We start from the raw sequence: 15447 nt of genomic DNA, 5'->3' as shown, positions 1-15447 counted from the left end.
ACACGCCTACTTTATATTAAATTCAGTAAATTACGCAGAATTCTTTCATCATAAATGTAAATATTAATTTGTACTTACATTAATTAGACCAGGGCTAATTACCCTTAAACATTACATTCCGCTTCAAAGAAACGAAACTTACAGAAGGTTCAACTTTTGGGAGCCTTCTGAATAATACCTGAACAGTGCTGTTTAAAGGAACACGTACGAGTGTTATATTATGAAATAAGTATACTTAGTTCTAAATTATTTTTTGTTTAAGGAGAAAAGTAACCTTAGAATCTTGTATGTCCATTTGTCAAGATGCCCCTTTTAAAAATGACTCTCTTTAAGTAGAACTGTCGGGGTCCGGGCCGAGGCTTGTTCTACAACGGGTGATAGTGTCAGACGGGTGGTCACGTGATCCTTTATACAGAAGTGTAGGAAGCCTCGGCTCGGACCCGGACAGTTCTAGCGCGAGTTATCCTTTTCCCAAGGACGCGTTACGCGTTGTTACGCGGGTTCAGGTGTAGGTACGTGAAGGTATCGAAGTTAATATGAAATCCTCTAGTCTTCGTTCCTTGCAGTTTGATAAAGTCAACCTTCAAATCAAAATAATTAATAACAAAACAGGCACATTTTTTGGGTGGAAAGATTTTTGCATATTAGATATACGAAACAACATTATATTTATCTCTAAAACGGATTTATTGAAACGATTTGTAATATATTTATGTATTGATTTCTGGAATATATTATGGGTTCTTAGATAAGTTTTAAATCACCTGATGGCAATGTTGTTACGACTGTAATGCTGGTATATTGGAGACTTCAGATATGGAATTATTTATATTTAAATAAGTTACTTTTCTATTACGAATCGGCTAAAAGGAAACATATATTCATACGAGTTTAGTTCCTCAATTCCTTTCATTATAATATATATTATGGTTGGTATAATTGTTTAGGCACGTTCAAAATTAAGGTTTTGCACTTCTGGTACATACAAGTAAAATGTCCTATAGTATTGTTAGATGAGCAATATATATGTAAGGCGATGAACAGAGCGGAATTTACATAAATCCAATCAAATATTTTAACCGACTTCAAGATTCCAAAAGGAGGAGGTTCTCAATTCGGCTGTATGTTTTTTATATGTTTGTTACTTCATAATGTTTGGTCTAGTTTTCCTTCATTTTTGATAATGTTGCGCTTCTCATTCATTTGAAAAAGAAAATTTTTATACATCCTTTCTCACAAAGTCTCATGAATCAGTAGGGTGTGGATGGATGTTGAAAATAGGGGTCAAATTTATTTTTAAGTAATTAGTGATTTATTACGGAGCTAATTTAAATTATGTTAAATTACAATATAAGTTATACACTTATACAAACTACAATCCAATTAAATATAGAGTAACTAAATTAAATTACATTTATTGTAAAAGATACCTTATGAAAAGTCCCCCGGGAGGGTCCCCTAATTATGTTATAATTAATTTATTATAAAATTTGCTTTTACCAATAAAAATCTGTATTCTGTATTACATTTAGAAACATCTTGTATAGCTATTATTTCAAAACGTTGTCAACATTTTCAATCTAGCCGGTTTTCATTACGGGACAATTTGTTTTGCGTGAACACGCGTATCCTCAAAAACAAAAAAGCCTATTCATTTTATACCCGCTATTTTGCCAGCGATGACAAATTTGCTAAACCAGATATTTATTGTTAAGCTAATAGTAAAATTATTCGGGCCCGTACATAACTTTAGTCATACGGTACGGATAGGGAGGGTTCTAAAATGGGTGACGAAGGTATTGTGATAAGGAGAGGCAAATGTTAAAAACTTTATAAAGCCATTAGGTAAACATCTAAAGTACGGAACCCTTGGGGTGCGCACGGCTGACTTACATTTACTTGGCCGAACTATTAATTTTATTTTTTGAAACACCCATTTTAATAAAAGCACTTTTACTTTAGGTACTGCTGTTTTTACAATATTGCCAAAAGTCCTTTTAGTACTGTTTTCTTAAATTAAAATATATCTAGATTAAAGATGCCTAATTATGTGACGTGAAACCTGGCGGAAGGGAATATGACCACGTGTGATCGGGAAGGGCTATTGAATTTCATGTGACTAATTAGTGTATGCTCAGTGCCCTCAATACTTTATTAAATAAATAATTTAATCGTTGTTATACTATAACGTCTATAACATAAACTGTAAACTGTTAATAGCATCTAAACCTTTTGTATCGTTAACACTGTTTACTGCCCAAATGTCAACCTTATGGCAATCATATAAGGCCCACCGATGTTCAGTTAAGAATGTTGCTGTTATTGCGCTGAAAATGTTCACTAGTCGGTAAACTATGCATTATTCATGAACTCTGCATAAAATTCGATATATTAAGCTTAAACGGTAAACATTTAAACACAGCTGAACTGATTCAAATTTAAATCATGAATATATACATGTTTTGTTGTTACAATACATCAGCTACCTGATATTTATTGAATATTTTTATATGTTATATATATCGTTGTCTAAGTACCCTCAACACAAGCCTTATTGAGCTTATTGTGGGATTTAGTCAATTTGTGTAATAATGCCCTATAATATTTATTTATTTATTTATTTATAACTACTGTCTGTCTAGTCTATAGGAAGATTTACCAAAAGTGGTCAGAGTTGACTCCTTCACGATTTTCGTAGAACGTAGAACTGACCGGATCCAGTTCATGGAGAGCGGGAGAAGTCGAAAAAAAAAGGGGGGGGGGGGGGGAGAGATGGCGGATGACTATAGATATTTGATCAAATCTTGAGTCACATGGGACCGATCGGTTCGTGTGAGGTGTCGTTTGAAAGAACACCGAACGCACCATCACTGTGCCCCAATAACCGCAATCATAACTGTAATCGTTTACAAAAAAACATACTAGAAAATATGATTTTTTAACGTACATGGATGGCACAAGTACCGATAAAACATGCTTCCAACTCAATAAACCACAAACCTTACCGCAATGAATGTTATCTCAAACTTTAAGGAAAAACTCATTAGCTTTCCAAAAATATAAGTTTTATTGGTCTAAATATTGGCCGACCGACGTCAACTTTTCTTTATTTCTTGTGTTCTATTTAGTAAGCTTAATTTTAACTTCTATAAATGGAACAAATTTTCCGCTTGTAAGAATAGCCAACTGCCATGTAGTTTCATTCCCTATGCCTATTATGTTAACTCTTACAATTTAATATTTTATATTTATTTTAATGTACATATTTTTTTGATTTAATTGACTACATATATACCTATTTATTTGCACGCTTGCATGAAGGCTAGATAGATATACAGGGTGCCCAGTAATTAATGGATAAACTTCTGACCACCGACAGGGCACCTTAGGCTGGTCCAGATAATGCAGGTATAGGTCTAGTAAAAGTTTCATGGTTTTCGAGATAATCCAACTTTTCTGTCTTTACTTGGACAAGTGCATTATTTGGACCAGCCTAAGGTGCCCTGTCAGTGGTTAGAAGGTTGTCCAATAATTACTGGGCAAGTGGGCACCCGGTATGTAATGAAACATAAAATATTGTAATATCCCTATACGTTCTATCAATTGAAATAAAGAATTTATGATTTTTGATTTCTGATATCAGTTGGCGGCAGAAGTTCATCTAAACACAACTTTATATATTATTAAGAGACGGCAAGTATATAGGAAATTTTGAACACGGTACCAGTTTGTCCGCTATTTTCGCTGCAGACTGCACAAGGGAAAGTCATAAAATATAACAATATCGGTTAATACGAGTCTGACGCGTGTCGTGAACGACTAGTCGTTAAAGTAGTCGTTTTTATGGATTCGTTATCAACATGGTAGTTAGTTCACCATGTTCGTCTGGCGGTTTCTCTATTAAAGAACGTATCATGATTATGTATTAAGTATTACTAAATTATCTCCCAATAGTGACCAATAGTGTTAAGACCTCTTGACGCTGATAGTCTAGCATGGATAGGTAAATTAGGTACTATACTTTACTAGGTGAAGGTATACTTTATTATACATGCCGAACAACTGAAAAAATTAATTCTACGAAAACACATAATATATCTTCCTTGATTTCGTCCCGTCTCCAACGAGGGTATCGTTAGATAGAACTATCAAAACTGACGTGAAGTAAGCGTTTGATTTTTATTCTGTAAGTACAGTCAAGTTAACAAACATTTTTACAAGTAAACGTTTTGAAAATAATATGAACACGCCCCTAAGCACTGGCAATAAGGATCGTTGCCTTGGAAAGATATTTGAAACTAGATCGTACTAGATTACTTACCTTTATAAAATATTAGGTAATCGTATTATACCTTGGTTATGTACCGATGTGTATTTGACATTTAATGACCTAACATTAAGTGATATCCTTTGGAGTAAAATAAAGTTTCTCTATTTCTATAACAGTAGGCGAAACGACAGGTCTCTGTGTTTGACAACTTTGACAACGTCTCAAACAAGAATTGTTGTCGTAATTATTATATTCGTTGTCAAAGGGTTAACTTACATACATACCTTACCATATTTCATTTCATTTCATTTCATTTAATCCATTGTTTTATCATGTTCATCAGTACATAAAGATCTTATTTTTAGACTTAGTAGGTACATGATACCCTGTTAGGGCATACAATATGGGACATGTTACTTAATCCTAAATAAAAATTACAATAATAAAATTATCATGGAACACTTGGTTTAAACTAAATTTAAACATGAGAGCAATTACTAAGTTAGTTTATAATTATAACAAGTCGTGCATGTCAACATAATTACGTATATGCCAATGTTTTACATTCGAGAAAATATGTAGATAAATTCAATTCATTCTCAGTAAATATAAAATTAAATGTTTTATGTCATGTTCGCTAAAGATTGATCCTTAAAAAATTCGTCTATGGTATAATAACATTTCTCAATAAGTATCCTCCTTAATTTATTTTTAAATAACTTAATGTCGCTGAATTGTTTAACAGTATCGGGATTTTTTTTGCATTATTTGGACACATCGATAGAAGGGACCATTTTGAACCATGACAAACTTGCTAGGCGGTAAGATAATTTGATTTTTCCGTCTACTCTCGGGTTTGAATACTTCCGTTCCGTTAAATAAGTGGGGGTGGCTCCTGACAAATACTGCTGCCTCCATAATATACATAGAGGGTAGTGTTAATATTTTAAGGTCTCTAAAATGTTGTTGACAACTATTTGGAATACGTGTATTGGTTAGAATGCGAACACACTTTTTTGCATAACAAATAGTTGGTGAGCATCGGTGCTCGCACCCCACAGGACTACGCCGTAACTCAGCCAGGCGTGCGCGTACGCGTAATAAGCCGTCATAGCAGATTCCAAAGTGGTATTTATTTTTAAAACACTAAGTGCATATACAAACTTTCATTTCATTTCATGTTTACATGTCTGTAAATATATTCGGTCCTTATTAGAATCAGCTATTATTTGCTTAATAAAAACAACACAGATCGTCCTAGCCCCAGACTAACCAAAACTTGGACTATGGGTACATACGAGGCTATGATATCAGAAAACATCTATAACTTAGGAACAAATATTCGTGATAAATACACAAATAAATTACTATACTTAGATTCGAACCCAGGACTTCCAGCTACTTAGACAACGTCACTACACTCTAAGCTAGGAGGAATTTAAGACAATTACAAAACTACATATTGAAAGAGACGATCGCCATAATTCCTGCATGAATCTGAGCTAATGCAATCGACTCCACTTCAGGAGCGCGACAATATATGTCCTGTACCTACTCGTACCTGTACATAGCGGAGACTATGCGTCACGCTGCGTTACGGGCTATGATCTGGCCTAATTCCGCATTGACGACCGGCCGGCGCCGCGCCCCCACTCAGGCTAATGGCTCTTAGAAGCCTGGAAGATGATACCTCTCTACTGATATCCTACTACACACGGGCTCCATTCACATATCGTAAAATCATAATAATTATATTCTTAAGACAAAGGTCGATATCTCAAGATAAGTCCTAATATTTGGTATGCAGATAAGTTAATAAGAGGTCTCGTTTTAATTCATTAGATTATTTGACGGTTGGGGACCCAAAAAAAACGCCATCTTAGAAAATGTGTTTCGTCTTGAAGAATTTTGCTTTTTTTCTGAGTGGGTCAAAATCGTTTGGGAAATCGGCGTGTATACCGTTGTGGACATAACATAAGTTTACGATTTATTTACATATATTTCGAATAAGTATTTTAATTTAAAGAAAAAGTACAACAATTAAGATTGTATTTATTTTATGATGTCCACAGGAACGGAAACCATAACCTGAACTGATGGTACTAAAAAGTTGTAGACCCGCATCTCTCTTCTTTTTCCTCGCGTTGTCCCGGCATTTTGCCACGGCTCATGGGAGCCTGGGGTCCGCTTGACAACTAATCCCAAGATTTGGCGGACACTAGTTTTAACGAAAGCGACTGCCATCTGACCTCCAACCCAGAGGGTAAACTAGGCCTTGTTGGGATAGTCCGGTTTCCTCACGATGTTTTCCTTCACCGAAAAGCGACTGGTAAATATCAAATGAATTTCGTACATAAGTTCCGAAAAACTTTGTACGAGCCGGGGTTTGAACCCGCGACCTCCGGATTGGTTGTAGACCCGCATCTACGAATTTATAACTATAAATAATAAAATAAAATAAAAAAAATAAAAAAGCCTTTTGTTTCTTGCACGAATTTAAGGATTACAGTGTCTTATGTCAGTTGCCTAAGTATTACTATTTACTAATATTAGTATATTTTTCTTAATTTTGTTCTAACTTTATAAAATAGAATAAAACTTTGTAATAAATACTACTTCCTACTCTAAGTGTTTGTGTATATACCTAATAGTTAATTATTATGGTTCTGTTGCAAGAACCCCTGTTTGGGTATAGGCCTCCTCCAAACGGAGAGCCATTTCTAACTATATTCTATTCTAAATTTACAAATTTTATTAAAAGTTTAGCACGGGTATCGCTGTCCCTCAACAACAAAGGGTGTGGTTCGGACACGCTGTGCTGCGGCTGGCCGCTGCCTACGATTTGTACAAATACAATACGCAGTACTTAAAGTTACTTAATTATAATTCCTCTCAGCATTTTCTCATTTCACCTTTACTTTATAATCCTTATATCGTAAAAATTGAGATGCGGGTGCAGTCTGAATCCGAACGGTACAGTCGGATTCTTGAACAGAAAATAACCTTCGTTTAAATTATCTTCACTTTATAGTCATCGACACTTCAAGCTTCATCAGCAGTCACTTCGTCAAACGCAACGTGCATGGTACGTTTCAGATTCCGACGTGGTGACAATTATACCAACTGTTCAAACAAACTTGACAACTCTTACTTCCAAATAGTAAAGTCGGTTAAAATATAAAGCTTCTACAGTTATTTATCAACAAAATACACCGATTTAAAAAAAAATCAAATAATGAATGATGTAAATAATAGATTTTAAGTACCTAATATTAAGACGTGACGTAAAAATATATTTTATCAATAAATTATCGTATCGTATCATGTTGGAACTCAGCTTAAGCGCGGAAAACGTCGTGACAGCTGATAAAGCGCCACCATAATCTGACAGGCAAAATTGTCAGATTCATCTTTCAATCTCGATATAAAATAGGTCACATAATAATTATAATGACGCGTCCACACCAGCGATCGATTACCCGCGGGCCGGTATCATCGCGTCATCGCGGGGGAATTACGCTCATCTGATGCTATCGGGGTAATTGAAGCCTAATTGAATATTTTTCGGCTTTGACACACGCTACCTATCTGTTATTGTTTGCCAGTTTTTATTTTTAGGTGTGTTGTTTCTGTTTAGCGCTTTCTGGGTTGGAGCGGCCATGCTAAGGTGCTCAAAAGTATCTGAGCATGCACCTTAACGTCTTGGTTATAGAGGGTTTGTTCAAATATCTGTGATCACCTCGGCCGCTCCGGTATAATTCAGATAGCTACTGTACCTATATTTGTTCGTTGGCTATTTGTATTACTCCTACATTTATTGCATACATTGCTGCATTGCTCAGTGCACTTTGGTGCATGGCACACTGTATCCGATTCGCGAGCGGGATGTCACTACAATACGTGCATAGCGTTGTCTCGCTCAAACTTCGAAGCGACGTGTGAATCGGATACAGTGCGCCATGCGCCTTATTCACTTGTTTTCAACACAATTGCTTCATAAAAAACCTTTTTGTTTTATCCATTTATAAACGACAATATCCAATTTATGAAACAAATTGCCAACGGACGTGGACATTTAATTACGATGAATAAACAAGATAAAATTGTATCACGCAGCTACGAGTAGCCCGACGCACCTGCCCTTTTGATAATTAAAATAAATAGAAATATTATAATTTATAATACAGTGTATTTTTGATATAACCGCAAAGTTAAACTAGACGTCGGTTTTAGTGCATTAAAACAATTCTTTTTTTTTTTTTTTATTTAGTCTTACTACTGAGCATAATTAATTGTTTGAATGTTTTTCTAGCGGCAATATATTTAGTACATCATGACAGTTTGTGATGTTGCGTCATCAAATGTAACGTTCTGAGTTAAAACAAAGTAGTGTTCAGTGAGGCGTAGACTAGCAAGAACTTGCATGCAATTTACGTTACATTGCCGGCTGCTAAGGTAAACTATATTCAAAAGTTTGATCAAATACCGCAATGTAATGAAAATACATGCAAATTATTGCTAATCTAATAAACCTCGCTTACATTGCTTGGTGAATTATTTTATAAGGACAAATAAAAGTCGTCCATTATTCATAAAATCTATAAAAGTGTGTTAATCAATGCCGAAACTAAAATAAATAGTGTCCGACCGAAACCGGATTTTTGTCGAAATCGAAGGTTCGCTTTTGCTCCTGTCCAGTTTCGGTCCAATCCTGCCGAAACCGAAACTTCAGTCGGACACTACCAAAAAAAAATACAGAGGGTCCACTGCGAACACCGAAGTTCGCAAATGCGAGCATCTTTCTCTGTCACTGTAATTACACCTCAATTAGAGTAAAAGAAAAAGATACAAATCAAGAACTTCGGTGTTCGTGGTCGGCCCTCAGCATCGCCGGGGCTGAAAAATTCGGTATATTTTGACCGAACTCAAGCTTTAAACCCAAACAATATGATTCTTATGCCGAAACTACCGTAATTTTATTTAGGTTAAATTGAAGTTAGATCAATTGTTATGGAGATAATTTGTTGACAGATGGCCGAAGGGCGATCGCGCGTGCAGCAAAACGACCTGCTGCTACACGAGGCCGTCATCAAGAACGAACCCGATGCCGTCCGCGAGGCTCTGAGGAGGCCTACAGACGTCAACTGTAGGAATAATGTGAGTGTTCCATACAATACGATCTGCTGCTACACGAGGCCGTCACCAAAAACGAGTCCGCGAGGCCTCGCGGAGGCCTACAGATGTGAACAAATCTGCTGTACGGGGAGGCCGAGCCTAAATTCTGTAGGGCACAAATTTGTGGGAATTTGTATTTGGAAGTACTGTACGTATTACATTAGTTCGATAAAGGTTTCTGATCTCTTCGTTATAATAAGTATAATAACTAACTACAAGTTGCCTTTGATATTAATCCTTAAACTCAGCTTCGCCTCCCATTCCCAAGAGAAGTTTTGATCATAGCTTGCCCTTTAAACCATAATGAGGTCGAATAAAGTTAAATGAAACCTTCTGAAATTTTAATAAGTTGCTCCCAGGCGAGTGATAAAAAGTGTTTAAATTTAATTCATAAACATTCATTTTATAAGGGCAAAGAAAAAATTTGACTGTCTCCATGTAACAAAGTCCTTAAGTACCTTGTCACGGTGACAATAAAGTTAACATGAAAGCCGCGAGGGACCTAATTTCTCTGACAGTACATACAAGTTTTTACAGTACATATGGGGCTACTTTATAGCACTAGTGCGAGAAGTAGCATATTACGTTACTGTGTCGAACATTTAAAGGGCCATATGTACTGTAAAACGTTGTACGATACATGTGCGAATAGGTAATTCGCAACTCGTGTCGATTTAAAACACTCCCTTCGGTCGTGTTTTAATTTATCGCCACTCGTTTCGAATTTCCTATTTTTCGCACTTGTATCGTAATGTACTATTATTGTTGTTACATATATATATAATATAGATGGTGTCACTTAGGCTTCTTTTTCACTAAGGCTGAGATGAGCGAAGATGAGAGGAGACTCGCGGGAACCAACCAATAGCAGGTTGTAATTCACATCTGTTCTCCGTTCTCCGCTCCGCTAGATTACAACCACAAGTAATGCTACTGGCTGATGGTTGAGTCCCATACCTCTCCTCTCATCTCCACATTAGTGGAAAAGCAGCCAGTTTCATTAGATCGAGGTTGGGGATTTGCACTTGTTACATATATTTTTAAAACTTAACGGAAAGGTGACTTATTTAGTTTTAAAAGTTTCTGAGTTAGGCCATAAGTCAACATGCGAATGGGGCAGAGCGTGAATTGTCCTCAACATGAGCTTATTATTGAATTCACAAACATCTTAATAAACCAACGTTCCAAAAATATATTTGCAGGACCTTATTAGCAGAGCCGTGTAAATATATTTTAAAGATCTTGTGAACTCGATTGTGCAGCGTGATTGTTTCTAAGTAATTCAAAGTAAAGGCGGTTTTTCAACGTTGCACGGTCCTTATATTGAAAAATTATTTTACTTTCTTAATGGACGCTCTTCTTAGCGCTAGTGGTACAGTGTTGTAGCAGGGGAAAATGGTTGATGTCATTCTTTAAAACGCAGCAACGCAGTTTATTAACCTTTTGAACGCCAGGTCTATCGCACGCGGCGCGTAATCGTGAACCTTGTCGGTACGCATGAAGGTTGATATTGGGCTGTAGCCGCGCGCGTCATATGACGTCTTTGGCGGTCAAAAGGTTAAGGGAACTGGCAGTGACATCGTCCAATTCCCACTGCTGGCAGTCGTCAGCAAAATATCACTTAATAATTGATTCGCAGTACGGGCGCGCCCCGATCCACTGGGCGGCGAGTCGCGGCAACGTGGAGATCGTCAATTTGCTCATCGACGCCAAATGTGACATCGAAGCTGCCGACAAGGTGAGCGTGATCATTTAACGGTTATATTTGAATTTATTTCCTTGAGTACACGCGGAAATGGATCACTGATGCAATCAATTGATTGCCTAAAAAAACTGGGCAAGTGCGAGTTGGACACGCCCACCGAAGATTCCGTACTTTTTAGTATTTGTTGATATAGCGGCAATAGACGGACGGACAGCGGAGTCTTATTAATAGGTTTCCTTTTTACCCGTTGGATACGGAACCCTAAAAATTTCGTACATTATGTATAATCGACGTAAAATATACGTGTACAATTTTGCACCTTACTCCTTTCTAATAAGTCATAAATAAATATTATAGAGCAATTTTACGCAGCTCAACCTATGCCCACAGTGAGCTCGTAAGTTGTGGGTTGTGGGCACGAGACGACCATATAATTATAGTAGCAGAGAGAAATAAGAAGTAAGCATAGAGTGTTCACTCCACATAGTCCACATATTAAATATGTTCAAACGGATCACTCACGTATTTGAAGTCGAAAACGCTCGACATGTTTCACTCTGTACCGAGGAGTGGCGTCAGCAGCTTCACTTCTCAGTACGGAGTGAAACATATCGAGCGTTTTCGACTTAAAATACGTGAGTGCCAAGTTTTAACATAGTTATGTAATATGTCTGTGTCTCAAGGAAGTTTTGTTATTAAAATTGCTCACTCCATACATCACTTTTGCTACCAAAACGCTTATTTTCGTAGTCGACATCTAACTTTGAGTAGCAGAATTATCAGTACTGCTATTTGACAATAGATATTGCGACGAACGAAAAGTCTAATGCTCAACAATTTTCAGCTTATATTATAAACGGATAAACCGGAACTCTATTTTGAAAATTATAGAGACATCTAGTATCACGTAGCGGAACTGATAATTCCCCTATTCGATGCTAGATGTCGACTACGAAAATAATAAGCGTTTTGGTACCAAAACTGGCCGCGTAGCCAACGTTACAATCGTTAACGCTCCGTTGCGTACCGTAGTGATCTCTCTCTATCACTCTTCTATATTAGTGCGACTGTGACAGTTGTGTTTCGTTCGCCACGCAGCGTGAACGATAGGCACGTTGGCTACGCGGGCTGATGTGTATAGTGAGCACTCTATGCTTACTTCTTTTTTCTCTATGATGAAATAGATAATAGTAAATATCTTCATCATCTATATGTATTGTATAACTGTGTACTTATACTGAAATAAATGATATTCTATTCTATTCTATTCTATTCTATTCTATTCTATTCTATTCTATCATTGTTCTCAACTCTGATTGTCAAAAGTCGACTTTTGATTATCCAGTTTCACACAAAACATGTGATACTGTAGGAAAACGCCATTTATTTCATCTTTCAAACTCGGGGCACGGCTTTTTCATTGATATTTGGCACTTTTCGCAGGCTGACTTAGTAATTGTGCTTCAATTTAGCTGCCATGACTTTGATCGTCGCAATACTGCATAAAGAACCATAATTTATTATATAGGTACCTAATATGTACAATATGATAGACTTCTGCATGATAATACTCCATTTGGAATCTGATTGCGTCAAGATAATAACTATGCAAATTCAGAGCAATATCGAAACTCCGGAAATTCGGTGTTTGGCTTGTAAGACATGATCTAACTAAACACATAAACACAGTACATATAGGTACGGTCACGTCTGAAAATATCGATACGAAAAAGTGCCAAATATAAATATACGTATACACGACATTATTGCCCGTATATTAAGGTAGTGTACACATGTTTTTTCGTATCGATATTTTCAGACGTGACTGTATGATCAAGTGTGTATGGTGACGTTCCGATGGCAACCGCACGTGCATTACAGCTGCGGCCTTACATTATTATTTGTTAATTTGCTTGATAAAATCAGTGACGTTCGCCGAGGAATTTATCGCCGTTGTGAATGTCGCGATTATGACGTTCAATCTGTCACCCATTTAACCAACAAAATTCAAAGGCAGCAACGCCGCAGCAGTAACGTCGCTAGTCACTACAGCAATGCAGTTGCAGTTGATAACCAAATGTCACCTTAAGGAAGACGTCCGTGTGTTCGTTACTGTCCACTGTTATATCTAAGCAATGTTTAGATGTGACAGAAGGGACGTGTCAACTATTGAATTGGACATTAGAATATCAAGCACAGGGACGCTCGCCTTCAATGGAGAAATTATATGCGGCTCCGAGATGACATTTTACGATTTGTTAGCACGTGAGATTGTAAATCGCGAGTGGCTCTTTGAACGCCACGTCTCGCCTATCGAGCGTGGCGCGTCTTCGTAAACCATGTCGGATTTCGCGCTCAAAGGTTCACCCTTCATGGTACAGGGCATTAAAGCCCTGATTGAAGCGATTATCAATCACAATTACATTCTCGTGAAAGCTTATTATCTATATTCGTCTCCACAGTTCGGCATGCGACCTCTCCTGATGGCGGCGTGGCACGGACACTTGGCGGCCGTGAAGACACTGGTCGACGCCGGCGCATGTCTGGCTGCTACGAACAAGGTAACCTCCTAATTTGTGATTTCACCCGAATTTTCACTGTTTCACAAAGCCACTGCTTGACCGCAGAATCATACAATCCAAGCTACTTACGCTCTCATTTTAAAATAACATTCTGAAATAACATGAAATTTTACATGAAGTTATAAAAAGAAAATAGAGCGAGTAGAAAGTTTGTAAGTAAAACGCATACGTCAAGAGCTCATTGCTTATACAATGTACGAGTATACTCGTATGTTACAGTCGAACCTCGAAGCTCTGCCGCTCTTTGGTTTCACTAGTCAATCCTCAGGGCTGACTTACAGCCCGATTCGAAGAATGAGATACGATAACGATAAGTTCTGGTTTAGATATTGTTTGTATGTCGTATAATTGACAGAAACAGCTCGATTCGGGCAACCAATGTCACTTTGACGTTAGAAATATCGTAGATAGATCTTATTGGGATCACAGCGGAATCGAACTAAACGTCAATTTTGTCATGTCGTTTAGTTATCGATTTAATAAAGATCCTTCCAAGATCTTAAACGTGTCTTAATCATTCTTCGAATCGGGCTGTTAGAGTCCTATTCAAACATACATGCATACATATAATCACGCCAATTTCCCGGAGGGGTAGATAGAGACCACGGATTTCCACTTGCTACGATCCTGACATTCCTCTTTCGCTTCCTTCACTGTCACAACATTCCTCATACACGCGCGCCGGTTTATAAATAAATGACGTTTTAGACCTTAAACTAAAGAATGTTTGTCAAACCTAGGAGAGACTAATTTGGTCAGGCAAACGTCGAATCTCAATTTCATGAAATCGGGTTTGACCAGTCAAACTCAATTAAGTATTAGAATGTATCCGTTTAGATTAGTTAGTTTAGATTAGGTATAATAATACGACATTTTTATATTTTAATGTTTATTCTTTTAATATTGTCGTAATTGTAATTATAAATTCGTTCCCTAAGTCGACAGTACAGTACAGATCAACGTTAGACAGAGTCTGTCAGTCGCTTCTATCCTAGAATTAGACAAAGCCCGAAACAGATTATTTTACTGTCGCCGTTTAACTGAAAAGTTAGGAACTTCCAGGTTTTACTAAAAAAAAAACATACCAACCGAATTGATTGATTGATTGATTGATTGATAACTTTTGAAAGCGGTTAAATACTGAAGTCAAAGGCCAAAGTTGGAATTGTTTTGAGGGTTTGCCCGAAGACTTTGGTCAAAACCGGTGTGAAGTTAGCGGCCAAAAGTTGGCGGCCAAATATTGGCGTCACAGTCGGCCTCTAACATTTAGCGGCCAAAAGTTGGCGGCCAAATGTTGGCGCCAGTCGGCCGCCAACGTTTAGCGGCCAAATGTTGGCGCCAATCGGCCGCCAACATTTGGCCGCCAACTTCACACTAAGATTAACCTACCAAATTAAGAAGTCCGTATGAAATCTCACCATACATAACACAATAGGGTTGTTTCCATCTACAAATCTTAGGGCAGAATTGTATCCCAATAAATTCTTTTGGATTATAAGAACATGTTAAACTACTTTTAGGGGACCTGTAATGACCATATTTTTGTAAATATTGAATTTAAAATATCTTTTGGCACACGTCACGTGACCAAACTCGAAACGTCTTTGAAGATTCTGATGACGTCACAACTCTCGGATTGACACTGTTGACAGTTAGGTGATAAACAACAAATGACAAATGTCAGTTGACAGTTTGTATCTTCTACGTGTGTATGA

The 15447-nt window shown here is 37.2% G+C and overlaps 1 protein-coding gene across 1 annotated transcript in view; it reads left to right on the top strand.

Moving 5' to 3' along the window:
• LOC133534234 (myotrophin-like) overlaps positions 1-14824 on the top strand; it is a 54652-nt gene extending 39828 nt beyond the window's left edge. The window contains exons 2-4 of the mRNA XM_061873330.1: positions 9302-9427; positions 11085-11183; positions 13613-14824. Coding sequence (XP_061729314.1) covers positions 9302-9427; positions 11085-11183; positions 13613-13723 — 336 coding nt within the window. The 3' untranslated portion in view covers positions 13724-14824. The remainder of the gene's footprint in view (positions 1-9301; positions 9428-11084; positions 11184-13612) is intronic.
• The last annotated feature ends 623 nt before the right edge of the window (positions 14825-15447 follow it).

This window comes from Cydia pomonella, unplaced genomic scaffold (genome assembly GCF_033807575.1).
Source record: "Cydia pomonella isolate Wapato2018A unplaced genomic scaffold, ilCydPomo1 PGA_scaffold_73, whole genome shotgun sequence".
Lineage (NCBI taxonomy): Eukaryota > Metazoa > Arthropoda > Insecta > Lepidoptera > Tortricidae > Cydia > Cydia pomonella.
The sequence above is the reverse complement of the archived record's forward strand: the minus strand, read 5'-3'. Positions and strand labels throughout refer to the sequence as shown.